Source organism: Erpetoichthys calabaricus, chromosome 5 (genome assembly GCF_900747795.2).
Source record: "Erpetoichthys calabaricus chromosome 5, fErpCal1.3, whole genome shotgun sequence".
NCBI classification, from domain to species: domain Eukaryota; kingdom Metazoa; phylum Chordata; class Cladistia; order Polypteriformes; family Polypteridae; genus Erpetoichthys; species Erpetoichthys calabaricus.
This window is the reverse complement of record NC_041398.2, coordinates 66,378,629-66,406,100: the sequence shown is the minus strand read 5'-3', so window position 1 is coordinate 66,406,100 and position 27,472 is coordinate 66,378,629. Positions and strand designations below refer to the sequence as shown.

Here is a 27,472-nt window from a genome sequence, read left to right as displayed (position 1 = left end):
ATAATACCTGAAAAAATTCTTGGCTTGAAAATGGACACTTTAGGTTTGGATCAATGCTTCCAAGGATGCCTTTTTAAAAACACTGTGGCAGTCAACACTCTTGACTTACCAAATTAACTTGCAGTGCTTAAGACTTTTGTGCAAATTGTTCCTAGAAACTTGAAAGAGCAGCTTTCACACCACAGTATAGGACCTGGGTACTGCTACTGCAGATGTATGGGAAGCCAATGGGAAAGCACAAGGACATTTTCCATTTTGACTTCAAATAAAAGGAAAATGTATAGATGCAAGTTTGGGCTAAACAAATAAGTTATTTCAAGATTACAGATGTTCTACCAGACTGCTTAAAAAGTGACAGTATTCTCCTCAGAATTGCCATTTTTGTGTAAATGGAACAATACCATGGTGTGAACAGAGTAAAATAAGATTTTACCAGCTCAGAAAATAGAATGTAAAATGTACAAATTTTGCAGTAAAAAAAAAAACAAAAAAAAAAAACACACAAACACAACCAACAACCCTCAAAAATACAGAAAACATGCAGTTATAAACTGACATTTTGCTTTGAAGCAGACATTCAATTAATTAAAAGTTTCCATTTGGAAACAGAAGTGTCCCAATGGAACTGCACTTTTAGGAGGAGTTTTTTTTTTTTTTTTTTAATATACACATTTAAAAAAAAAAAAAAAAAAGCAAAAAAATTGGCAGGCAGTTTAGTTTCAGGATTAAATGCATTCAGAATCCTGACAAATCTTATTTCAAAGTAGCTTCAAGCTAAAAAAGCTCTTTGGATTAAAAACAGCATTGGGATCAATTTGACACATAAACACACAATTTTAAATGCTTTAAAAATGTTTTAGTACTTACAAATTTATTTTTTCTTCTGCATGAGCTTTAAGGGCTTGGTATCTCTGCTCCTCTTTCTTGATCCTAGCCAAGTAGTCTTGTGCACATTTTTTTAATGTGTCTTCATTCTAGGCATTTAAAAAAGTTTAGACCATTAAGGAACAAAATTAACAAAATATGTAACATGGATGGAAATGTATGCATTTTCCATTGCTTTGCAAATGATTTTTTTATTTTTATATACACAAAATTTAAAAAGCTACCATCTACATTTGCCAATTAAGACATGCACACATCATAAAATGAAGCAAACAGTTCCAATAATTAAAAAATGTGCCGAACGTGCAGACTGGGTTTGAAAGTTGTATAACCATTGATTTTTAACTGCACTTCATCTCTTTTCTAAATCCCCAAGGTGAAGTGTAGTAAATGGATACAAATCTTAATTGGACAAAATCTTTACCTTTTTATAACCTTCTATTGCTTCCTTTTGCTTCTCAAATCTCTTAAAAAGCTCAGAGAAAGATTTCTCCATTGAACTCAAGTCAGCCAACACTTGCTGTTTCTCTTCTGCAAGTTTTTGTATTTCTAATTGAGCAGCTGCTTTTTGCTTTTCAGCATCATCTAAGAAAAGAAATCTGGATGAAATTCATATTTGAAGAGATTCATGACCCAGAGACAGACCCAACACACACCTGGGCAGCAAGTGAATTTTAAAAACATTGCTCACTGGCAAAAGCAGCCCCTTAAAAATTACAAAATAAATTCAAACTCTTACACTATTAAAAGCTTCCTAATCCGATACTATGTTTAGGAATTATTGTGGCCACAGTGCAAAAAGTGTAGTTTAAGAAAAGTATTTCAACCCAAGACGACATTTATTTAAAACACTTAAAACTTTATATACTCACCCAATACTTTTGCCAAAGTTGCTTCAAATTCCGTCACAATTTTCCTAAAAGAAAGAACCTTGTATTATTGAAAAATAACTGACATGCAGGGCATTATGAAATTCAAACATCGCTTACACCATTTGAGAATAATCCGTATTTAGCTGATTATATTTCTCTTGCCACATAGAAACTTCATTATCCTTCTCCCTCATCTAGAAAGGAAGAAAAAAAAAAATGCAGTAACTGCATTTACATTAATTACAAGATGCAACTTCATTTGTTTAGAAAGAATAGGGCTGGAGCTTCCCATGCCAACACTGGAACCGGCACTGGAAACTACACCAGCTTACTGTTGTGACCATTTAAATGCACAGTATGTTTGGATGTAGCAGTGTGCGCATCATCCCCAAAGTTGGACCAGTGGTATATTAAGAAATAAGTCAAATTTTTCTTCACAATCATTTTAAAATTTTGCCACATAAAACTGCATCTTGAAGTGAAGCATTTTATAAATTAAAATAGCTCACTAGCAAAGTCTTAGTTACCAAATACAAATAGACTATTGATCCACATCTGTTTTTTTTTTTTTTTTTTTTTTAAAAACCACCACCACCACACACACACCACACTAGACAAACAACTGAAGACACTTACAATTGTTTACATTCTTTCATGATATGGAAGCTTATTTCTTTATTTCAAAAAGATTGCCTGCTACCATTAGATTGATAAAGCGTATACTTTAACGAGATAAAGGAGACAAGCAGCATGTAATCAAGTGATAGGAAGATGAATGTTTGTCTATTCAGTTCCTAACACTCTTATCCAGGGCAGGGTTGCAATACAGTTGGAGCCTATATCAACAAGCATCAGACGCAAAGCAGAAACAAATGACAGGGCACCAATCCACTGCAGGGCACGTACACATTCTAGGGCCACTTTAGCAATTCTAATTCATCTAACCTGCAAGTGTATGGACACTAGGAAGAAATCGGACAACCCTGGGAGAACATGCAATTCTACACATGGAACACCCAGGATGTGAACCTTATTCTCATCCACTACAACACAGCAGTGCTACCACAGCACCACCCAATAAATACCGCTCAAGATCTTCTATCCACAAATATGTTTATTCTTCACTGCTATAGGTAAATGAGGAACAAACCATCCATCCTACTAAGTCACTTATCCAGGACAGATCCGTGGGGCAGCTGAAGCCCATCACAACAGTCATATTGTGCAAGGCAGGAACACCTGAATAATGTTCTAATAGACAATTAGATCATAAATGTTGCCCTTAATCTTCCTTCCGTTGTCACATTAACCCCCTTCATTAAGTTAAGGCTTTTCATCAAATTTTGACTTTGGTACCCATTAGCTCTATTCATGTAGTAAACTAACACCACCATTACTCAGGGGTGGGGGTTGTCGAAAAAAAAACTAAAATTTAGCAAGGGATAACACAGAAGCAGAAGTGGGAAACAAACTAGTAACCTTGGAATTAAAGTCCCGAGAGAATCTATCATATATAATGGGGGGAGTAAAACACACCCCACACAACAAACGCATGGAAGAAAAACCCAATATGGGTAAAATGTGGAAACTATACCGAAAATTAACCTGGCCAGTGTCCTAGAGCGGAGGCAGCTACCTTACATTGTAAAACAGATAATGTAAATTGTGCACAAAACAAAAAGCAGACTGAAGTTTACCTCATGCTTTACATTTTCAATGGCAGAATCCAGGTCTTTCTGAGTATATTGCAAAATATCACAAATTGCATTCTCTGTCGCCAGTGGAAAATCATTAGGCACAGGAGGCAAACTTGGAGCACTAGAAACTGGCAGTGTCTGCTCCTAGAGAGAGAGAGAGAGAGAGAGAAAGTTCATATTGCAAGTTGTAGTCCTGACTTAATCTAAAGGCTTACGTTTTATTTAGAAACTGTTTAACACCTAAACGGCCCAGCACACTATACAGGCTGATCTGCTAGACATCAACCACTAATCTAGGTGAAGGTAAAGTCTAAACCAAAGGTCAACATTGTCAAAATGTCCTAGGCAATATATTCTGCCACCAAAGCCTGGCCAAGGCGACACAGCTGAAACCTAAATGCAGTTTCAGCAGCAAAGGACAACTATCACATTGTCACAGTAACTGCATAAATCTCTAACAGAGGTGTAAAGATGTTTTACATCATTGGTCTTCTCGTAATAAAATTTTAAAGGTGTTTGATAAATCTAAAAAAAAAAGGTATATTTGTTGCCTCAGAGCTGTACAAACACTAGAAAACACCAAAAGGTCAAGACATGTATTTGGACACTGGCATTCAGTGCGATTGAAATGTTCCATCCTACTAATTTATAACTAGACTATTTGCCAATCAAGAATTATTTAGGCACCTGCATAAATTGCAAATAATTTGCTACTAATTTAGCTGTGGAACTGAATTGTTAAAACCAGGATGTTGACTATTTGCCAACTTCTTTAAAGAAAAAAAAAAGTTTTCAAAAAGTAGCTTTTATTAACAATACAGAAGTTATATATAACAAAGTAAATAAACAGCATTGACTTTTTAACCACTTAGCTATATATATATATATATATATATATAAAAAAATAAAATAAAAAAAAAATAAATAAAAAAATACATCAATAAGCATTGATGTGGCAGTGATACACCACAGCAATCTCTTCCCCATTTTGAATAACCATTTGCTTTCAACTTAGTAATATTCACGTATTACATGTGTTTAAAATGAAGAATGTTTACTATTTATTATATAACCATGTTATCAGTATATTGCATGTATAGCTCTGCTGTCATTATGGTAATCTTCTTGGGCATCAGTATGGTACTTTCTGATTTGGCTCTTGAAGGACCCCTGAACCATTTAAACAAAATTAAAAAAAAACACACCCCCCATAGGGGTTTATGGCATTGTGAAATTACATAAGCTGGAGGTCCATAGCTTGTATGTAGTCAGGGGGGGAAAAAGGCCTTGGATGTAAAAAGTCTGGAGCCACCACACTACACTATTACTTTTTCTAAGTGAGCTTTACAGTAAGCCAATTCACAGCTATTACCAGGAGGAGCCTAAAGTCTAGTTCTGTGCAAGAATGTCTAGTATGTATTGTATGAAATTTACCAAAACCTATTTTACCTACATTTCTGAATACTCAACTGCAGCAGAAGATTCAGAAGTGTTACCATTTAATTGAAAACCTCTAAGAGGATTAACCGACAGCGACTAATGCAGACACCAATTAAACCCATTGTAGAATAGTGTAAAATGAGGAATTATGTTTAGGTAATATTATATAATGAAAGGAAGAACTAAACACCGTTAAGTTCAACAAGAGACTTTTTTCCCTGTTGCATTTGACTCACTTTTGCAGAGTTGTGGATTCTAGCTATATTCAGATGCTTTTCATGAAAGATCAGAACACGCACTCATAAAAAGGATTACTTAAATGTGTTTTACTGTGCAAAATAATTTGGTATGCTATGTAGGATACGAAATTTCATTACAACCATTCCCACCCCCTTTGCAGTAAAGACAGTGCACAATCCAAGAAAACGGAAAGCAGCAAATGAACCTGGAAATAATGCCATTCAACACTCCAGTCCCCCTGCCCCCGTTTTTTGGGCCATGCACACATACCCACTCAGTTATGACTATGCTTTGCTGAACTGGTCACCCTCATTACATTCTTCTAAAGAATGATCTGAAACTTTATTAAAAAACATTCCCAGTTTGGAAGCACAATAAGGAAATTAAACAGTGTGCATCTGTCTAGAATGGAACTGACTTGTGGAATTTGCAGAAACTTACCTCTGTGGAAGGGTGCATGAACAGATAGATAGATACTTTATGGAACTATTATCTATCTATAGCGACTTTGTAACCATGTACCATTCTTCATTCACCACACAAAGCAAAATGGTTTATTCATGTAGGCCAAAAGATGAAAATCGCTCTGCTCTTTTGGTTAGAGAATTTTGGATGGTCTATAGGCTTGACAATGTGGACTTTGTAGGTGTGTGAAAAGTGGATGAATCAAAAATACACCTCCACACAACACGCTAGCCTATGTGAAGTAAAATACTGCAAGTTCAGAGTGCTTCAGTCTATATAGTGTGACTAAATTACAAAACAGACATCTAAAAAATTTTTTCAGTCTTGGAATAATCTTAATGGTTGCAACATAAGTAACATTGTCTGACCACAGTTACAGTGCATCCGGAAAGTATTCACAGTGCACCACTTTTTCCACATTTTGTTATGTTACAGCCTTATTCCAAAACTGATTAAATTCATCCCCCCCCCCCCCCCCACCTCAGAATTCTACACACAACACCCCATGACGACAACGTGAAAGAAGTTTGACGTTTTTGCAAATTAATTAAAAATAAAAAAACTGAGAAATCACATATACATACTGTAAGTATTCACAGCCTTTGCTCAATACTTTGTCGATGCACCTTTGGCAGCAATTACAGCCTCAAGTCTTTTTGAATATGATGCCACAAACTTGGCACACCTATCCTGGGCCAGTTTAGCCCATTCCTCTTTGCAGCACCTCTCAAGCCCCATCAGGTTGGACGGGAAGTATTGGTGCACAGCCATTTTAAGATCTCTCCAGAGATGTTGAATCGGATTCAAGTCTGGGCTCTGGCTGGGCCTCTCAAGGACATTCACAGAGTTGTCCTGAAGCCACTCCTTTGATATCTTGGCTGTGTGCCTAGGGTCGTTGTCCTGCTGAAAGATGAACCGTCACCCCAGTCTGAGGTCAAGAGCACTCTGGAGCAGGATTTCATCCAGGATGTCTCTGTACATTTCTGCAGTCATCTGACTAGTCTCCCAGTCCCTGCTGCTGAAAAACCTCCCCACAGCATGATGCTGCTACTACCATGCTTCACTGTAGGGATGGTATTGGCCTGGTGATGAGCGGTGCCTGGTTTCCTCCAATCATGACGCCTGGCATTCACACCAAAGAGTTCAATCTTTGTCTCATCAGACCAGAGAAAAATTTCTCTCATGGTCGGAGAGTCCTTCAGGTGCCTTTTGGCAAACTCCAGGCGGGCTGCCATGTGCCTTTTACTAAGGAGTGGCTTCCGTCTGGCCACTCTACCATACAGGCCTGATTGGTGGATTGCTGCAGAGATGGTTCTTCTGGAAGGTTCTCCTCTCTCCACAGAGGACCTCTGGAGCTCTGACAGAGTGACCATCAAGTTCTTAGTCACTTCCCTGACTAAGGCCCTTCTCCCCCAATCGCTCAGTTTAGATGGCCGGCCAGCTCTAGGAAGAGTCCTGGTGGTTTCGAACTTCTTCCACTTACGGATGATGGAGGCCACTGTGCTCATTGGGACCTTCAAAGCAGCAGAAATTTTTCTGTAACCTTCCCCAGATTTGTGCCTCGAGACAATCCTGTCTCAGAGGTCTACAGGCAATTTCCTTTGACTTCATGCTTGGTTTGTGCCCTGACATGAACTGTCAACTGTGTGACCTTATATAGACAGGTGTGTGCCTTTCCAAATCATGTCCAGTCAACTGAATTTACCACAGGTGGACTCCAATTAAGCTGCAGAAACATCAAGAATGATCAGGGGAAACAGGATGCACCTGAGCTCAATTTTGAGCTTCATGGCAAAGGCTGTGAATGCATATGTACATGTGCTTTCTCAATTTTAATAAATTTGCAAAAATCTCAAACCTTTCTCATCACTATGGGGTGTTGAGTGTAGAATTCTGTGGAAAAAAATACATTTTGGAATAAGGCTGTAACCTAAAATGTGGAAAGTGATGTGCTTTGAATACTTTCCAGATGCACTGTATTTAACAGAATTTAAAATATGGATTTTCCCACCTCAAAAATTTCCAGTGCTCTGCGTTGTGCTTCCAGATGTGTTTACATTGCATGTTCATTAACAACCTACAATATTAGCCAATCCACAGAAGAAATGCAAGCAAAACAAACCAAATTCTTAATTCACCAAAACTTACCACTGATAATGACTCAAAAATATTCAATGTAATAGAAGGTTTCAGAGTTTGGGTACTTTCAATTTTGGAAATTGGTTCTTGTTCCTCAACACACCTATGAGGGAAGCAGCAAAAAAAAAAAAAAAAACTTACTGTACAACAGTTTCAGTAAAAGACTCATTAAATCATTTGTGAGAAAAGCATTACCTGGGGAGAACAGAGAACGGCAGAGAACTGTCACTCCAAGCAGCAGGCTGAGAAAAGGATTTATGAGGACTGTCCCTTAGAAGGGGGTCAAACTTCAAATACAAGGATTGCTTTCTTAAAGCAGACTCTGCAAACTGAGACAATAGTATGCTAAGAAAACAGGCTACTAAATAATTGTCAATAAATTTGACCATTTACCATCAATGTCAAGAGGATATCAGGGCATCAAATTAAGAATACAACTCCACAATTCTGCAAAACTTAAAACTGGAGACTTCCGAGTGGCATTTCCTATTTATTTAAAAAGGACGGCATTTGAAACAAGAAATATAACCCAAACATACAGAAGCATTGGTTCGTCACAAGAATAGTTTGCTTTCCTTTTTGGACCTTACCTGCCTGTTAAAACTGAAACTTGTGTTATATTCATGCACACAGTGCCCTCCATAATGGGACAAACATTTTTTTTCCTCAATTTACCCCTCTATTCCAGTTTAATCTCATCTGAAATGTTTAATTTCTTTAATGTGCACATTGCAGACTAAATTTTTGGGAATTTGCATACACTAATCAAACAATGTAAAAGTGATACTTTCTACATCGTTCCAAGTTACCATAATGTTTGGGACATTATGTAGGTATATTAAAGCAGTCATATTTAGTGCTTTGTTGCATATCGCTTGCATGTAATTACATTTAATCATGCATTCAATTTTTTTTGCTACAAATTAAAATAGAAAATGGTTTTGAAATCCTATTGTTAAAATTGCCTGCATATAATTTGGGAGGTTGAGGTAGCACATACCTTGTTAAAAGTAGCCCCTATTACATAAATATACTATACATCAACAGTTGCAAATACTCTTGCAAGTCACTTTTAGTGTAAGTTCTAATCAGATTGTGAGCATCATTAGAGGGGGCAAAATGGGAATGAACAGGGAGGAAAGGTTTCAAAACCCATTTTACCAGGACCGGTAAGTAGTCATTTTGTTGCTACATTTGACTCAATTGCACAAATTTGTTTTATAGGTTCAAACTACAGTTTGACATGGGGGGGGGGGGGGGGGGAGGGAGGGGGGGGGGGGGGGGGGGGGGGGGGGGGGGGGGGGGGGGGGGGGGGGTGTATGTTGAAACGGTTTTCTTTGTAAAGTACACTGTAATTTGAGGTAATGATAGGAGGGGGTGGGCCTTAATTTTCTTTTCCTAACCAATTAATCAAATTGGTTGTACATTTAAACTTTTTACTTGCATCCCTATTATGATGCACCCCTGTTCTAAAGCAGCATAGATTTGCCAAGGATCGAAATATGGATCTTGACATTTCATAGTAAATAGCAAGAGCTCACAACAGAAAATCATGGGACTCTGATTTTTATGGTATGATGAAGTCTTACAATTAGTCTGTACTCACTTTACTGTACTCGACATTTTACAGGATTTTCATGGGAAGAGGGGACAAAAAAAATAAATAAATAAATAAAAAAAGCCACATGCACCCACCACCAACTTACCGTAGATGTGCCAAATTGTTCCAGATAGTCAATTGGCTCTGCAAAACCAGAAACTAAAAATACAGTTCAAGTTAAAATAAAGTAGGTTGTGAAAGAGGTAAATTACTGAAATCAACATGAGGGCTGCAGTTAATCATTTGTACATATATACATACAATATTATATAAATAAAATAAAACAAACCCACTTAGGCCTTAACGGAATATCCCATTTAAAAACTGACAGCTAAAGTAATTTTTAATAATGAAAAGAGCCAATGGCTTTTCAGACTAAGGCACGTGAAGAAAATGATATTTACTGAAAACAAATGTTCTTTAGGAAATTAGGAGTTGGCCAGAGGTGACCATATTAAAAATTGTTAAATTGCACACACTGTGGCTCAAAACAGACTACTTATCTGCATTTCTGATAGCAGTGACCTAAAAATAATCTGAAACCGTGAATTCTGTCATTTACAAGTACATGGTAAATCTCACTAAAATTAAGAACTTAATATTTAACATTAAGAAAAACACCATTAACATTCCATACATTTTGAAGGTGACAAAAAAGCTTCATCTCTTGTGATATCAAGTCCAGTCAGAGTAAAATTTATAGTGTTGTCCAAATACACCGGTTTGTTCGGATCTGCAGCTTTCACCATCAATGGTGGAGATCTATTGTTGGAAGAGCTACTCGACAACTTTGACAGATCCTACAAGGATTGAAAAGCATTCATTTAAATAACGGAAATTTATGCACTGTGCAGTGTTTCAGGGATTTAAAAGCTATGTACAAGATGGATGTCAAATTCACTACAAGTAAATTGCCTTTGCACATGCAACATTATCAATTCTTCAGCTCGCAACATTCTTGAAGACTTTACACTACTGCCAGCTAAATATATGTCACGATACTTTAAAGCAGATAATGAAATTCACGTTAGTGAAGGCTTGTGTCATGAAAGCTTTGACAAATAACACTGAATTAACCAAAATATAAATCAAGTAATAATTCATTCACTCACCGTGGTTGACATCATAGATGACTGCGTCCCATCTGGCCTGGTGAGAAAAACGAAAATGAAATAAAAATACATACAAAAATCCAAACAATTGAGTACTGTATATACTCGTGTATAAGTCGGGTCTTGAATCCCCCCCCCCCAAAAAAACAACCCACCACACGATCATAAAAATCAGACCCCAGACTTTTTTTTTTTGCGCGTGTGTGAGCCTGGTGAAGCAAGCACTTGAAACGTAATCTAAAACAGTATTAAAGTTACATACACACACACAGTACTGTGCAAAAATTTTAGGCAGGTGTGAAAAAACTGCTGTAAACAAAGTGCTGTCAGAAATAATGATTGTTTATTATCAAATTTACAAAATGCAAAGTGAGCGAACAAAAGAAAAATCTAAAATCAAATCAATATTTGGTGTTACTACCTTTTGCCTTCAAACCAGCATCAATTCTTATAGGTACACTTGCACAAAGTCAGGGATTTTGTAGGATTATAGTTGGGTGTATGACCAACCAATTATACCAAACAGGTACTAATGATCATCAATGTCACACGTAGGTTGAAACAGTCATTAACTGAAACAGAAACAGCTGTGTAGGACAGGGGTAGGCAACGTCGGTCCTGGTGAGCCGCAGTATGTGCAGGTTTTTGTTCCAACCCAGTTCCTTAATGAGAACACAAATATTGCTGAAGCAGCACATATTGCTTAAGTGACATTTTGATGCTTCATTTTAGTGGTCTCGCTTGTTAAGGTTCTCCAACCTTAATTGCTTATTTCAATCTTAAACTGCTGCATTCAATGTTTTAATTGCTCCTTATTAGCAATAAGATGTAAAAGACAAAGCAGCCAGCAGTTCTCCAGCTAGCTTTTTTCCCCAATTACATCTGTGTGTTCATCATGCACTGTTTGATTTAATAAAACACTTAATAAAAAAATGTGACAGACTGAAAATGATCTGTTTTAGGCTTCATATCATTTGGATGATATCTTTGGAAAGGAAAAAAAATCTATGATATAAGAGCCTTACATTGCACAGACTAACAAGCCATAAAATTAAATAAGGTCTGAGACTGGCAATGATTGGTTTCTAATTAAGCAATTGGGTTGGAATGAAAACCTGTAGCCACTGCGGCTCACCAGGACCGACGTTGCCTACCCCTGGTGTAGGAGGCTTAAAACTGGGTGAGGAACAGCCAAACTCTGCTACCAAGGTGAGGTTGTGGAAGACAGTTTCATGTCATAATAATAATTCATTACATTTATGTAGCACTTTTCTCAGTCATGGCAAGATTGACCACAGCAACCAGACACAAGGTAGTTATACTGCATCAGCAAGGTCTCTCCCTGACAAAGATTTCAAAGCAGACTGGGTTTCAAGATGTGCTGTTCAAGCTCTTTTGAAGAAACACAAAGAAACGGGCAACGTTAAGGAACATAGACACAGTGGTCGGCCAAGGAAACAGTGCAGCAGATGAAAGACACATCAAGCTTATTACCCTTCGAAATCTGAAGATGTCCAGCAGTGCCATCGGCTCAGAACTGGCAGAAACCAGTGGGACCCAGGTACACCCATCTACTCTCCGGAGAAGTCTAGCCAGAAGTGGTCTTCATGGAAGAGTTGAAGCCAAAAAGCCATACCTCCGATGTGGAAACAAGGCCAACCGACTCAAGTATGCACGAAAACATAGGAACTGGGGTGCAGAAAAATGGCAGCAGGTGCTCTGGACTGATGAGAACAAGAAGTCCTGGAAGTGATGGTATGGCCCCCACAGAGCCCTGATCTCAACATCATTGAGTGTGTCTGGGATTACATGAGACAGAAGGATGTAATGAAGCCTACATCCACAAAAGATCTGTGGTTAGTTCTCCAAGATGTTTGGAACAACCTACCAGCAGAGTTCCTTCAAAAACTGTGTGCAAGTGTACCTAGAAGAATTGATGCTGTTTTGAAGGCAAAGGGTGGTCACACCAAATATTGATTTGATTTAGATTTCTCTTTTGTTTATTCACTGCATTTTGGTGATTGATGAAAATAAATGATTAACACTTCCATTTTTGAAATCATTTTGTTTACAGCATTTTTTCTACACCTGCCTAAAACTTTTGCATAGTACTGTATATTATATACACACACACATATACAAGTCTCCTGTTAGCCAGTCAAGCATATCAATCCACTCTAGCCTTAAAAAAGTCTCGTGAAAATCCAAGCTTCCAACCAAAAACTATAGGCATAAATCAAAGTCAATCATGTGAATGAAGTTTATATATATATATATATATATATATATATATATAAAAAAAAAAAAAAAACTCACTGCCATAAGACACACAGTTGTATTGCCAAGTGAACACATACATTTCCTTTCATCATTACTACTTTTAAATTAGGTGTTGCCTTCTAAAGTTTGACTAAGCAAACATATTGCCCAATACTTCAGTTTTTCAGCAAGTATTGTAAGAGTTCAAGGTCACTCATGAGCACAATTCAGAGAATCCCCAGGATGCAGCGTTTGTGTGAACAAGAAATAGGTATTGGATATCACAAAATTTAAGCAGGTACAGACCTAGTATAAATTTGACTAAAGCCAGACATTGCTGGCTTAAAACAACATTATACACAAGTAGGGCTGGGCAATAAAACCATTATCGGAACACATGGTCCATACAAAGTCAAAAGAACTCATTCCATCCATGTTTTGATAGACAACATGAAAAGGCAATGATAATAGCACCATGCAGAACCAATCATGGATCTGCACTGGTAAAAGATCCTACTCTGCCTTAAACTTCAGTTGCTCCAGGGGCGCTATACAATGGCTGATCCTGCGCTCTGACCCCAAGGGGTATGCGAAAAACCAAGAATTTCCTTTGGGATTAATAAAGTATAATAAAACAAAAATTAAAAAGCCATGTCAGGTTAGGCTGATGCACACAGCACAATGCATGTTAATGTTTGTTTTGCAGCAGCCATGCACGCCAGTATGTCAGGAGTGTGAGCAAGATGAGAAAATGACAAAATAATAACGAAAAGTCAGGGGTAGGGTAAAGGAGATGGACCAACATTACTGAAGACAACACACCAAGGCTCAAAAGACAAGGACATTGTTGAAAAGAAGGGCTAGAGGAATTTGCTAGTGTGGAGATATTTTGGTTGCTTGAAGTTCAACAAAACTCTGTAGTGTGCATTGCAAATTGTGTCAAAACAAGTTCCCACAAACGGTTAACCAATTATAAAATATTTTGATATACAAGTTTTACAGTGCAACAGAGCTACAGTTCCATATTACCACCAAAATAAATGTTGGTACCTCCAATTCTTCCTTGTCAATGTTGCTGTGAGCAGCAAGAAGCCAAAGAGCTTATTTTCAACTAATACAGTGATCAGTATATTAAAATGAACATTTTAAAACTATTTGAATTAAACCAGAATCACCTTCAAAACACACACCATTCCACAGGCAACGAAACCAGAGCACTACCTTGCAGTATTCTAATATAAAGTGTCAATAACTTACCCATTCAAAATTTCTGTAGTTAGTACATCATTTACAGGTTTCTCCATTATTGCAGTCTCATGGACTTCGGAAGAATTAGCGGCTTCAATCTTGTTGCTGCAGTTAACGGGCAGCTTTGGAGAATTGCCTATTTTTATTCCAGTGCCAAACGGGTTAAAGTTTGGATCATCCAGTTTATCCATGTCAAGGCTGTATGAGGCTTTTGGTAAGGGGACATCTTCAGCCATTTTCTCAGCTGCTACACTGGGTTTGTGGCAATTCTTTTCTGTTGGTGCCACCAGAGTTGTGACTGGTACTTTGGCACCTGGTGGTCTTTTACCAAGTTTCATTGGAGGTGGTTTCCTTGTAGCCTTTTTTCCATCATCAAAGTTAAATTCTAACTTTACAGGCTCATCCTTTGGTGGTGGAGCAGTTTTTGAGAACTCACTTGAGTCCAGGCCCACAGACATTGCCTCTAATTCAACAGTTGCAGACTCCATGCTCTTCAGATTTAATGTGATGTCATTGACTGGCTCAGAAACATCTAGTGGGGGCTTAGTGGCAGCAACAGGAGAATTCTGAATCTTTGAACCAGCACTTTTAAAAGGATTAACTGAATCAAGATCATCAAAATTTAAAGTGTAGGTACCTTTTTTTATTAATGGAGAATCACACAGATTAAAGGAAGAAGATGGCAAGTCAGGGACCTCTGTTTTGTCTAGTTCTTGTGAGGGGCAGGAAGCAACCATTACATCTTGGGATGAAACAGTGCTTGAAGAATCACATTTAACTATGACCACACTTTCTTCAGAATTTGAATTTTTAAGAAAAGTGACAGACTCTGGCTGCTGTTCTACCTGTGGAACAGAATCGTCAAGTGATGGAGCAAAAAGAATTGTATCTTCTAGGTACTGTTTATCTGCCACACTCTCTTGGTTAAATTGCTTGGCATCCCCCATATTTTCAGCTGTGATGTTTAAATCACAAGGTTGAACAGCAGGTATATCCAAAAGCAGATGGTTGTCAACATTTGATTGGTCTCCATTCTCTTTGTCAGTGGATAATGCAGCACCACCAGATACATCTTTATTAAAAAGTAAAAAAAAAAATTAAAAGGAAGTTAATGGAAAATTTGGTTTGGAGTCAGAATTGCACACATATACCCTTCTAAAAGGCTAAAAACACTTTAAATGCATAAAATGCTCTAACTTTTTTAGGGCTGATGTCAACTTGTCAAAATTCATGAGGATGGTAATCAGCTGTAAACTGCAACAAAACTCACCCTTACGTTTTAGTTCAACTATTTGCTAGAAGTTATATAGCTTTGTTGATTTAACCTCAATTCCCTATGTGTGCATGACTAGCGAAGAGAAAATAACCTCTGAAATGGCACCAACATCTGGCGACAGACCAAAGCAAATGTGCAAAGCAAAAAATACTCCATGGACATTTTACGTAATTTCGTTGAATAGGACTGACTTCTTGGACTCTGTCTGATGCAAGTGATCTGGAGATGGATATCAAAAACCAACAGTGAGGCACCAGCATCTGATCGGTCCCTAGCCGATTGTGGTGGTGAACGTTTTTTGTGTAGGTGATGTGCCTACAGCAGCGTTTGCCTGGGAGGACCACCAGTTATGACAAGAGGAACAAACCAGAGTGCGTCACACAGCAACCCCCACTGCCACCCACCTGCTGTGTGAAGACAGCCAGCCCACCGTGCATCCCTGCGGAACATCTAGGTATCCCCACACAGCCACTGCTGCCAGAGATGAACAACATGCACCAACAGCAGCCACAGCACATAACAGCCATTTTATGTTGAATTACGTGTGAAACCATTGCTTTGTGTGCTTTTCAGAAAAAAAATATTCAGCCCTCAAAGACTTAAATGTTTCTAACAACTTCTAATCAAGTCAAATGAACACATTTAAGTAGAGTTGTAGGTCGTAAAGTTTAAGCCTAAACTATAAAATCTAAAATTATGTTTATGATGTAACTCTACTGCAAACAAACCTCCTAAATTACTATTAACATAGGCATTTTGTATTCAACTAGTACACCATTTTAAACGGCGGTTACAGGCTACACACACACAAAAAAAAGTTACCTGGAATAGATTTCCCTGCTTCAATTTGTCTGTCAATTTTCAGACTACTGTTGGTGATGGAGGAATGGGGTTAAAAAAAAAAAAAAAAAAAAGTTTACTCAAGTTTTTCAAAAACAGTCCTTACATAAGACATTTCCTTTTATTGTAAGAATTCATATAGCTTGGATAATCAGTTAAATATTTAAAACAGTCAAAAAAAATCTACCATTTCTGACACTTAGAATGAATTTGTGCACATCTTAAAGGGTGGCGTGACATATCGGCTGTGCGTTGTACTTGGCTTAACTATCATCAATGCATATGACAAAACCATATTATAACTGTCCTACAGATTTCAAAATGATTTTGCCTCCTTCAAACATCGGGGGACACGCACTAAAATAAGAATTTGAAGTCAGCACTCCAAAACCTCCACATTGGCCTGACACTCGCACAGCTCATGTTGTGATGCTTCCTAGAAACAGAAGCATGACCAGTGTAATGATACTAAAGGTAAACTAAATTTACGATATTCTACAGGGCTTTGGAGAAACCAAGTCTGAGCAGTAGAGGAAAAATGTGATGAAAGCAGGGAAGGCACATGTGGCATACAGTTCATTTTACCCACACAGGGGAGGGAAAAAAAAAATAAAATAAAAATAAAAATTAGTATCATTTACCTTACATTAAGCCCAGCTCACAGCTCCATTATCCACATATTATAAAATGATTCACTATTTCACAGACACTATAATTTACTACTGAAGCCAGACATCTAGGGGACCGGGACAGTGATTTCATATTATGCAGGAAAACACCCCTCCCTGTCCCCAGAATATCAAAATGTCCCCTGTTTATTAGGGTCCCCATCATATAAAACAAAGAGCAAACCAAAAATTCAAATGGGGAAAGATGCAAGTACTTGTCTTAAATTTGAACAACATCAAGGACGACAAAGCAGACTAAACCACACAGCACTGCTAATTGTTTCCTCTGCGAGTACTTGTGTATAATCAAATTTACTTGCAAAAATGTTCCTTCAACTTTCACTGTTGCCAAGGAGATAAAACAGGCATTGAATAAATGAAGATGGGCTTAACATATGGATCTGCATGCTCCAAAAGTGTACTGGTTTGGGGCTTGGAAAAATCTGGTCACCCGGTAATTTACTAAGAGTGCCACACATTCACTTAATGTCCATATAGGTTATCTACCAGAACAATGATGGCCTCGCACTTCTGTTATTCCCTTACATTTGTCATAACTGAAGACCAATATTGCAATGACCAGACATGTTCAAGCAATGAAGGAACTATTTGCTAAATTTTTAAGATTTAGGTGGTGTTAATTGGCAATTGCAAATTGTTACTGTGTGTGAGAAAGACAGCAAATTTCAGCATATTGCAATAATGACAAGAGTCTTTTGCCGCCACCACCTTGAAATGCATTGAGAAGGTTCTAGAATCAACCTACTGAAGGCCACAAAGCTTATACAGGCCTCAAACATAATTGAATGTTACGATAACATTAAAAAGTATCCCTGTGTTAATTGTGTCATTGATATTTCAGTAGTTGGGTCCTAAATGTAGGTATTAAACTCTATACCCAAGTGTATGTAGTAATTGTAGCTGGATAAATTAAGCATTCCAAAAGAAATTCTACACTACATACAAAATGTATCCCATTTTCTGTTAACTCGGGCCCTCACATTCCCAGAACTAAACGGTATTATAACCCAACATTAAAACCTTTAGTATGTAAAGTGAGAGTTCAATATACACATAATAAAACAAGTCTCACTGCAACAGAGTGATTACAATAAACTCATAAATTACTCACTCATCTGTGTGAATGTTTAGTAACTGCATGGCCTTGGTGCAGTCATCTATGTCAAAAGAGCCATCAAATCTTCCACAGAAAGAGGGAGACACAATTTTGTGGGAAACAGGATCTCTCAAAGGAGTCTGAAAGCTTACCTATTTATAAAAAAAAAACATCCACTTAAGCAATTACTACACAGTCAAAGCAAGTTTACAGGAGCAGTTCCATTACAGCACACACCCTCATTCCCATTTATTATAAATTTAGTATTGTTATCAATATGATGATATAATTAGAATTCATCCAATATGTGGATAACTGGTACAAGAGGCCAGAAATGGGTAAAACCAGATAATGGCTATTAACTCTCGCATTCAGATCTCATTTATTTTAGGCGAGCTATCAAAATACCATAAAGCATGCAAGAAGTTGAAACTTTCACTGTACCATTTTAGAAACAATTTGTAATACTGTAACTTTTCAAACCTTTGTGAATTTGGGTACATTTTTTGGAAGCATGTTCTCCTTTTGGGAAGGACGTAGTATTGATGGTCTTCCGGTTTGCTGCTGAGGAAAGAGAATCTCGCACGAATCCAAACTGCAATGGTTGTTTGACAGGTCAATTCCAAAATTCTCATCATTTGTAATTGAGACACTCATTCTGCAGAAAAATAAGATCCTTGTATTTCAGAAATGAGAAGAGGTGCATAATAAGAAAACTACTTTAAGACTTTGCAGTTTTTCCTTCTTTTGTAGTTTAAGGGCTACTTATCCAAAAAACATTCTTCCTCCCTTTGGCCGACATTCTCTTCACATGTCAATGTCAATTTATATAGCACATTTAAAACAACATAGTAATGTTGTGGCCAAAGTGCTTTACAATAATAAAATTACATCACTTACAGGCATCTTTCCTTAAATTCTATAATTGACAATTTTTTTTTTTGAAGCCCTCATTGCTCTTCTCTATACCCAAGACACACCTGCCACCATCTCACAGGTGACATTTTTAAATCAAAGCAATTAGCTTGCAGAGCACACCAGTCTGCTTTTTGCCTCTGCTATAAACTACAGACCTTTGGAGTGAGCCACCTGTAGAGGAGTCATTTTTGCCAAGTGCACTCCCAAACGCCTATTATAGACAGTGTTCTTGTTCATCTTCCCAATGCAGCCTAATCAAAGCTGCAGGCTAAGAAAGGGTGATAGAAAGCTCTGGCATATTCTTCCCTCAGCCCCACACAATGAAAGCCCTATTAATCACATTAACAGGATAGATAACAGTGATTTGTGCAGTTCATGCTGAAGCAGGGCAAAGAATACTTTGGAACTGTTGGTTGGAGACAGGCTTTATCTCTGCGCGTTCTTAAATGGTAAAATGGAACCAGTGTAAGTGCTGAAATAAACTGGGATGTTTTGCCACCATTAACTTCTATTGACAATTTTCAAACTTTACATTAGTCTGCCTAACATCTGATCTTTTGTATCTAAACCAATTCCACACAACTGACTAAAGTGTCTCTTTGGAACAAGCTCATACACAGGAGAAGTGCCACTTGTTATATATTAAATACAAGAAATATTGTAATGCCCCTTCCCTGCCACAAGGTACAAAACCACACTAACAGCTGCCTATGCAAAAATTAAACATGTTTATTTCTACCAACAAAAACACTCAATGAATCAATGTAATCAGGATCCATTTACCACCCTCCTATTTTTATGGCCATGACAGACAGTACAACTTCAGCCCTTCTCCCTTTATCGTAAGGAACTTGCACTTTCAGCCTCTTGTTTCAAACTCGCATCCATCTGAGGGAGCATTACATGTTGCTGTCCCACAGGTTCTGTTCAGGTCCAGCACCAAACAGAAAAGCTTGCCAGTTCCCCTTGGTGCCCCATTTTCATTCCTAATCCCCTAACCATCAACCCCCAATTCTCAGTTGCTACACTGCATCACGAGTGCGCTCATGGGCTGATGAAACGCCACTGTGCCCACACAGTTGATAAAACTAAGGTCTGGAGAATTCACTATTATTTAGGTAACAATAGTGATCAATACTGAAAAATTAAAAACAATTCAAAATTAAATAAAATCTATCCAGCCCTACACAGAAGTTGTTTATTTGAAGATTAAGTGGGTAGAGAGCTGGAACAAGATTAAAAAGCAAAGCAGAAAGGATTCAGAACTAGTCCACCATCCACTATAAAGGAAACTATCAAAATAAATAAAATACAGAAGCACAAATAGTGCAGCATTTTTGTATTACAGAGTGGCTTAAACCTTATATGCTACACACTTAATGCTGGACAAGTTTCAGTCAAGTAGCCAAACAGCAAGTACAGTTGAGGGGGCAGTTGTAGGACAGGGAAAAGTCATCTACATGACAGAGGAACCAGTATATATATATATAAAAAAAACCTAAAATATGTAATCTAGACACTGAATTCTGACTGCATGAATTTGTCCATTATCTACCTGGGGAAATAAGTCTATCCTGGATAACTTACAGTCCTACAGCAAATAAGGACCCCAGGGATGTGCAGAAATTCACGGTCACCACTCTAATGATGAATCATTCCAGAACTACAGTTAAATTCACTTTGTTGTTTTTAAAGCTGTATGGTTAATGGTAACCTTATCAGTATACTCCACTTCTGGAATCAACATGCTATGCCTAGTTTATTCAAATGTTAAAGATAGCTTTAAAGTGTACAGTAATCCCTCCTCCATCGCGGGGGTTGCGTTCCAGAGCCACCCGCGAAATAAGAAAATCCGCAAAGTAGAAAACATATGTTTATATGGTTATTTTTATATTGTCATGCTTGGGTCACAGATTTGCGCAGAAACACAGGAGGTTGTAGAGAGACAGGAACGTTATTCAAAACGCTGCAAACAAACATTTGTCTCTTTTTCAAAAGTTTAAACTGTGCTCCATGACAAGACAGATGACAGTTCAGTCTCACAATTAAAAGAATGCAAACATATCTTCCTCTTCAAAGGAGTGCGTGTCAGGAGCACAGAATTTCACATAGATAGAGAAAACAATCTCTAGCAAACAAATCAATAGGGCTGTTTGGCTTTTAAGTATGCGAAGCACCGCGGCACAAAGCTGTTGAAGGCGGCAGCTCACACCCCCTCCGTCAGGAGCAGGGGAAGAGAGAGAAAAAGAGAGAGATAGAGAGAGACAGTGTTTTTCAGTCAAAAATCAATACGTGCCCTTCGAGCTTTTAAGTATGCAAAGCACCGTGCAGCATGTCGTTTCAGGAAGCAGCTGCACAAAAGATAGCAACGTGAAGATAATCTTTCAGCATTTTTAGACGAGCGTCCGTATCGTCTAGGTGTGCAAACAGCCTCCCTGCTCAATCCCCATACGTCAGGATCAGAGAAAGTAAGCAATCTAGCTTCTCAGCCATCTGCCAATAGCGTCCCTTGTATGAAATCAACTGGGCAAACCAACCGAGGAAGCATGTACCGGAAATTAAAAGACCCATTGTCCGCAGAAATCCGCGAACCAGCAAAAAATCCGCGATATATATTTAAATATGCTTACATATAAAATCCGCGATGGACTGAAGCCGCGAAAGGCGAAGCGCGATATAGAGAGGGATCACTGTACACCTGTGGCACCACTGAGCAGATGGAAGCAAGTTGGTTCAGATTGTGGTCCTGTCTACAAGGCTATTAAAACAGAAACCTTTGGCCACCCTAGAGGTTGAAATGGCTCTGAATGATTGTTTCCAGAAAAAGAGCCTTAGAAATTTAAGACTCACATAGGTACAATTTCAAGGGACACAGTCACTGCATCACAGACAAAATATATAATCTTTGGTGTTAACATTATTGTACTCTTACAAGAACTGTGCAACTTTCAACAGAAGAAACCCTATATTACTAAGAAGCTAAAAAAAAGTCTCCAGAATAAGACACATTGTAAATTTGTTGACAGAGGCTGTAAAAATGGTATAAGAAATGCTGAAGAAAAACCAGAGTGAAACGTAAGCTTAAAAAAAAAAAAAAAAACACCCTCCCACAGAACAAAAGAAGTTTGGAATGGACCAAGCATAACTGGACTGAAGTAATCAAAAGCTTAGGTGCTGGAAGGGAACATGGACAAAGCTAACAACCTAAATCCCCCTTTTTAAAAATGATTCTCTCCCACTGCCAATGTCTTCTTGACAAAGAATGAATGATATTGCAAAAGTTGTATAAACATTTCTTGGTGCAACTTAGAATGTGCTAAAGGAACCGATTTACTGTTGCCATATCAAAGAGCCACTACACAGACATCTTAGGAGACTACATTTCTTTAATGTGGACAGTTAAATTCTATACACAACTCTAATAGCCAGTGGAATTACATTTCTCTTTATATTGAGATTTCTGGCTTAAAGAAACAAGAGTGCAACATCTACAGATGTAATACCTTTGACTTCAAGTGTCAAGCTAATAGGACACATAGCTTGGAAAAGGGGTTTAATTGTTGTAAAATTAACATAAAACTTCTGAAAAGAAACACTAGTGTCTTAAGTTTTAAAAGCCACCTATTATATGAGCCTATAAAAGTAGCAAACCCTCAATGGCTAAAAGTGCTTTTAATAGCAAGACACCTAGAAGAAAGAGCAAGAAAATCTGTTCTGTCATTTTATGCTGCCACTAAATCAATGTCAGAAACAGGAAAAAGACAATCTACAGTCCAACTTAGCAAAAAGACAAGTGCCACTATACCCTATAATGCTCTCTTTTTGGCTCTGAGTTTGTGAGCATGTTGTGGAGGAGTTTGGAATCAATGATGTTTTCAGCATTAGTGGGGGCAGAGGGAGAGAGCTGAGAGACTGCTAACTCTGCAGGTTCATCATCTGCTAAAATCCACTGGCCTGGGCGCATGGATACCAGCAGGGCTTTGGGTTAATGTAGTTGGGAAGAGTGTGGCAGCTCGAGTTGCCACAGACCCCAGAGAAGCTATGTAAAGCAGGGCTGGTGGTAAAACTGCACAGGCAAAGGAAAAAGTAACACATACGCATTACAGGGCAGTCCCCTGTGTAGGGACTGTATCAAGGCTAGATGCAAACCTGGTAGGGTGCTCACAACATCAACCCAGTGAAGGAAGAAAGGCCCATACATCTGCAGTACCACAAAAGGAGGTTCACCTGCTTTATCGATTGCGATAAAGCTTTTCAGCTTTGTTTATATATTTTTGGCTTACACATTATCTGCAAGTTTCTGCAATCTTTCAGCAAGCTCCAAAAATATCTCCATTTAAATGCTCATGGTCAACTCACTACTAAACCACAAATGTGAACTGTATCTGTAAAAACTGGGCTTTAACCTCACTATTAGAAAAGTGATTGACTATTCTAAGAGTATAGGTTGAATGCAATTAGTTGGTGTGAAACTAAAGCTGACTCATCATACCATACATAACCAATTTTTATTTTGATTGATTAGGAAGAAATACATTTCCATAACCTTTTGTGCTGGCAGTTTAAAATCCCTGTTGTACAAAAGCACCCACTTCAACAATATTAACAGAAAGCACACCATAACTGGTACTAAATTTCTTTATTACTATGAACATGTACACTGTTTAGGGTTGCAAAAGGACCAACTCTTTTCCTTTAGAAAAAAAAAAAAAAAACTATAAAGTAGCTTCAACAATTTTAACTGTTTGGAACAGACCTTTAAAACCAATTACTGGAGTTTATTTTCCCCTTTACCTCTAGTTGATAATGCAATGGAGATGAATGGTGTAATTTAAATAAGATGCACTATTAATTTGTCATTTCAAATGGATAGTATCGCTTAATATTTTAACCATTTTGTAACAATTATATCCATTTACACAATTCTATAAGAAAAAGCAACATTGTACAAGTTAAAAATGTAACATTTCACCAACTCTCAAAATACAACACTAAACTAAGCCTCAAATTTGGTGGTGATGGCTAAGAGGTTTCATTGCCTCAGTTACCAAGTGTGATTTACCCTAATCTCCTTTTGGTTAAACCAATGCCAAAGGCAATAGGCCCAACTTGTCAACTTAATCAGCGATTACTGTCTAAATAAGTTATTGTTGAACAGATTAAGAGTCAGTTTAAGATTACAAAGATAACTCTGGTTAGAGATATACTGACAGTTCCCCCCAACCCAAATGTACATGAAAGCTGGCAAACATTTCCATGCTGTATATTTATACTGCTGGCTACTTACTACCACAAAGCAAAAAATAAACTGCACAACTGAATTTTATCCTTAGATCAAGGGTAATCATGTTACATGTACAGTATTCATTTTTCGCAAAAAACTCTCAAAGCACATCCCAATCACACCAATGACAGTATGCACCTGTACAGTTACATCATTAAAATATTTTGGTACTACCAGTTTAAAGATTCAGCACTTTCTGTAAATCAGCAGGTCAATTAAAAATGACATTTAAGAGTAGGTTTGAGACCTCATCATACAAATTTACAGTTTCTTACGCTGGGCTACAAGTCTTAGTGTGCTAAAAGTATTTCAAAACACATTCAATCCAGAGAATTAAGAATGGTAAAAGTTCACTTCAACTGAAAAACCACAAAATGGACACGTATGCTAGTCACGTACATTTCGAAGAACCATCATCGATTTGAGACTGATACATCACTAAAAAGGTTAAACAGCTTTTGCTGGCCAAGTGTCTTGGCCAGTGGGTTCGCTTTTTATATATAAACGTCACAGACTGACCAGTGAGTCAATTAACCTAACGGTCTTAAATCTTCCGGGATAGGGACTCGGCTGAACTACTCTCTTCCAAATTGGCTTTAAATACAAAAGTATGTATTAAATAATTGCATACTATTACAACTGGCTATAAGAATTTGTATTTTCAGTAAAATGGTTTTCAGACGCCATTATAGGGTAATTGTTCTAAGTGTTTCAAAGATTTTCTAATGTAGCATGAAACTAGACAATCCGAGGAAACATGGCAAGACAAATATCTGCCACTGATGCATTTCCAGCTTCATGTCATTTTTTTATTGTTATTATTATGTCAAAACCATTCTGAATCTTCGTTCAAGAAAACGTACGTCAATTTACGAAACCCAAACTGTACAGTGGCCATACTGTTGTAGCGTCGTTGCGATCGTTACGTATAAAGAGAGTCAGAAAGCGAAACGAGCAATCTGAAAAAACACGAATAATCCCAATAGTAAACCACGGAGGGACACTGCGTCTTAACCACAGATATAACCAAGGTAACCCGTCAGGGTATAAAGGAACTTATCAATTGGCGTTTGCTTTATATAGCGAAACATGTTCAATAAAAAAGCTCGCCATTAACCATTTAATACTTTTTCCAGGCTGAAGTAAAAACTCCGCATACAAACTCTTGCGCACCTCCCTGCATTTAAGCAAAATGGCGAAAAATATCTCCCCATAAAACGCATGGAACTAAAAAGTCAAAACACCTTTGTAACAGCGTCTTCAATTTCCACAAACTATACACCTAGCTTTACTAACAAACGAACACTAAATAAAATACCCCTTTTTTTTTAAAGAACGTACCTGCGTCTCTGTCAGTGGAGCTACTCGAAAAACGAGGAAAAAACAAGATAACTTTCTATTAACACTCTCGCACCGTATTGCTTTATAACGTTTCGCGTCTATCAGGTTTTAAATTTGAACACGACTACACTCTTCCAATCAGAAACGGTAAAATAGCATCAAGTAGGCAAGTCTGTCATACAAACCCGCCAATCACGTACTGCAAGGTTCCGCCCACGGAGGCTGGGCATGTCTGTGACTTACCGCTTCATGATGGAATTGTGGGATTTAATTTGGGCTGCGACAAAGACTGGTTTCCTGCCCAGGGCTTCTTGCGGACCTGGGCGCTATGCTTGCTGGGATATGCTCTAGCCCCACCCGCGGCCTTTGAAAGTGGTGAGGTATGGTATTTAAGAAATTGCGTATAGTGAACACATTTGTGAGTTCTGAAGTTTTGACAAGCTGGCCGAAACGCGTAAAGTAAATTCAGAATCAAAATCACTATTGGTAAAAGTAGTGCTACGTTATCCCAGACTCTAGACCTGTATGAAATGTACTATTTGTCCGTTAATTAGCAGTTTATACGTTCATTAGCGGAAAACCGCAACGTCCGCGAACTACATAATTAATTTACAGCCCTTGAATAACTGAGTTTTGAAAATATTAAGCCAGAATGGAGCGACAACATATCTCAGCGATAAGTCTCAGCAGGGCCGGACTGGGAAACTTATTCAGACCGGGAATCCCAAGTCAAACCTAGGCCACCATTTTTTCTTGGAATTGTTTTTATTAATGAAGAGACAATAGATTCAGCTTTTACACGTACATTTCACTCTTAAAAATTTGTCTCAATACAACAGTGTGGAACAACAGTTCATAAATAAATAAACCATGCAGTTCTATAATATTTATATCAAAACAAATGTGCAAAAAGTACTGAATCTCAAAACGTAGTTAGCAGTGGAATCCACAGTACATAGATTATGTTTGCAATTTCAACTCTGGAATCTACACAGCCGAGCTGCTGTTTAGTGTCTGGATGGTAATGCTGAATACTCTTCCACAAATATTGAAATGTTTCTCAAAAAAGACCACTTTGAATTTCTTCAATAGACAAAAGACTCAAAAAATGTCTCAGTGCCACAGAATTCTGTCAAGCATTTTTTAAAGAATGCACTTAGTAAACAAAAAACTATGAAACATTTCGTGTAGCCTCTGCACTCAGTCTCTCATCATAGCGGTAAGGTTTAACTGTCAGAGCGTGAGAGACGCACTTTAAAAATATTAAAGTACAAACAAGACATGTTCATTAACAAACTTATGGCATTCCCCTCCAGCGTGTCCTGGGTCTTCCCCGGGGCCTTCTCCCGGTTAGACATGTCCGGAACACCTCACCAGGGAGGTGTCCAGGAGGCATCCTGATCATATTCCCGAGCCACCTCATCTGACTCCTCTTGATGCGGAGGAGCAATGGCTGTACTCTGAGCTTCTCCCGGATGACCGAGCTTCTCACCCTATCTTTAAGGAAAAAGCCCAGACACCCTGTGGAGGAAACTCATTTCAGCCGCTTGTATTCACCATCTTGTTATTTCGGTCACTACCCACAGCTCATGACCATAGGTGTGGGTAGGAACGTAGATCGACTGGTAAACAGAGCTTTGTCTTTCGGCTCAGCACCTTTTTCACCACGACAGACCGATACAGAGCCCGCATCACTGCGGACACCGCACCGATCCGCCTGTCAATCTCCCGCTCCATTCTTCCCTCACTCGTGAACAAGACCCCGAGATACTTGAACTCCTCTACCTGGGACAGGATCTCACCCCCAACCATGAGGGGGCACTCCACCCTTTTCTGGCTGAGGACCATTGACTTGGATTTGGAGGTGCTGATTCCCATCCCAGCTGCTTCACACTTGGCTGCAAACTGATCCAGAGAGAGCTGAAGATCACGGCCTGATGAAGCAAATAGGACAACATCATCTGCAAAAAGCAGTGACCCAATCCTGAGCCTACCAAACCAGACCCACTGAGTGCCCTGGCTGCGCCTAGAAATTCTGTCCATAAAAGTTATGAACAGAATCGGTGACAAA

The 27,472-nt window shown here is 38.2% G+C and overlaps 1 protein-coding gene across 3 annotated transcripts in view; it reads right to left on the bottom strand.

Moving 5' to 3' along the window:
* Positions 1-25,667, bottom strand: part of tacc3 (transforming, acidic coiled-coil containing protein 3) — a 28,874-nt gene extending 3,207 nt beyond the window's left edge. Inside the window, exons 1-15 of one of the 3 annotated variants that reach the window (XM_051928674.1) lie at positions 25,645-25,667; positions 18,342-18,516; positions 17,874-18,010; positions 16,056-16,102; positions 13,967-15,029; positions 10,451-10,487; positions 9,976-10,138; positions 9,445-9,497; positions 7,934-8,067; positions 7,748-7,841; positions 3,455-3,598; positions 1,875-1,951; positions 1,758-1,801; positions 1,310-1,470; positions 868-974 (exon numbers count right to left, since the gene is read on the bottom strand). In XM_051928674.1, the coding sequence (XP_051784634.1) occupies positions 868-974; positions 1,310-1,470; positions 1,758-1,801; positions 1,875-1,951; positions 3,455-3,598; positions 7,748-7,841; positions 7,934-8,067; positions 9,445-9,497; positions 9,976-10,138; positions 10,451-10,487; positions 13,967-15,029; positions 16,056-16,102; positions 17,874-18,010; positions 18,342-18,516; positions 25,645-25,652 (2,444 nt within the window). In that variant the 5' untranslated portion in view covers positions 25,653-25,667. Of the gene's footprint in view, positions 1-867; positions 975-1,309; positions 1,471-1,757; positions 1,802-1,874; positions 1,952-3,454; positions 3,599-7,747; positions 7,842-7,933; positions 8,068-9,444; positions 9,498-9,975; positions 10,139-10,450; positions 10,488-13,966; positions 15,030-16,055; positions 16,103-17,873; positions 18,011-18,341; positions 18,517-25,401; positions 25,550-25,644 lie in introns of those variants that run through there. The other 2 variants (XM_051928675.1, XM_028801607.2) reach the window with 2 other exon arrangements.
* Between the last annotated feature and the right edge of the window lie 1,805 nt (positions 25,668-27,472).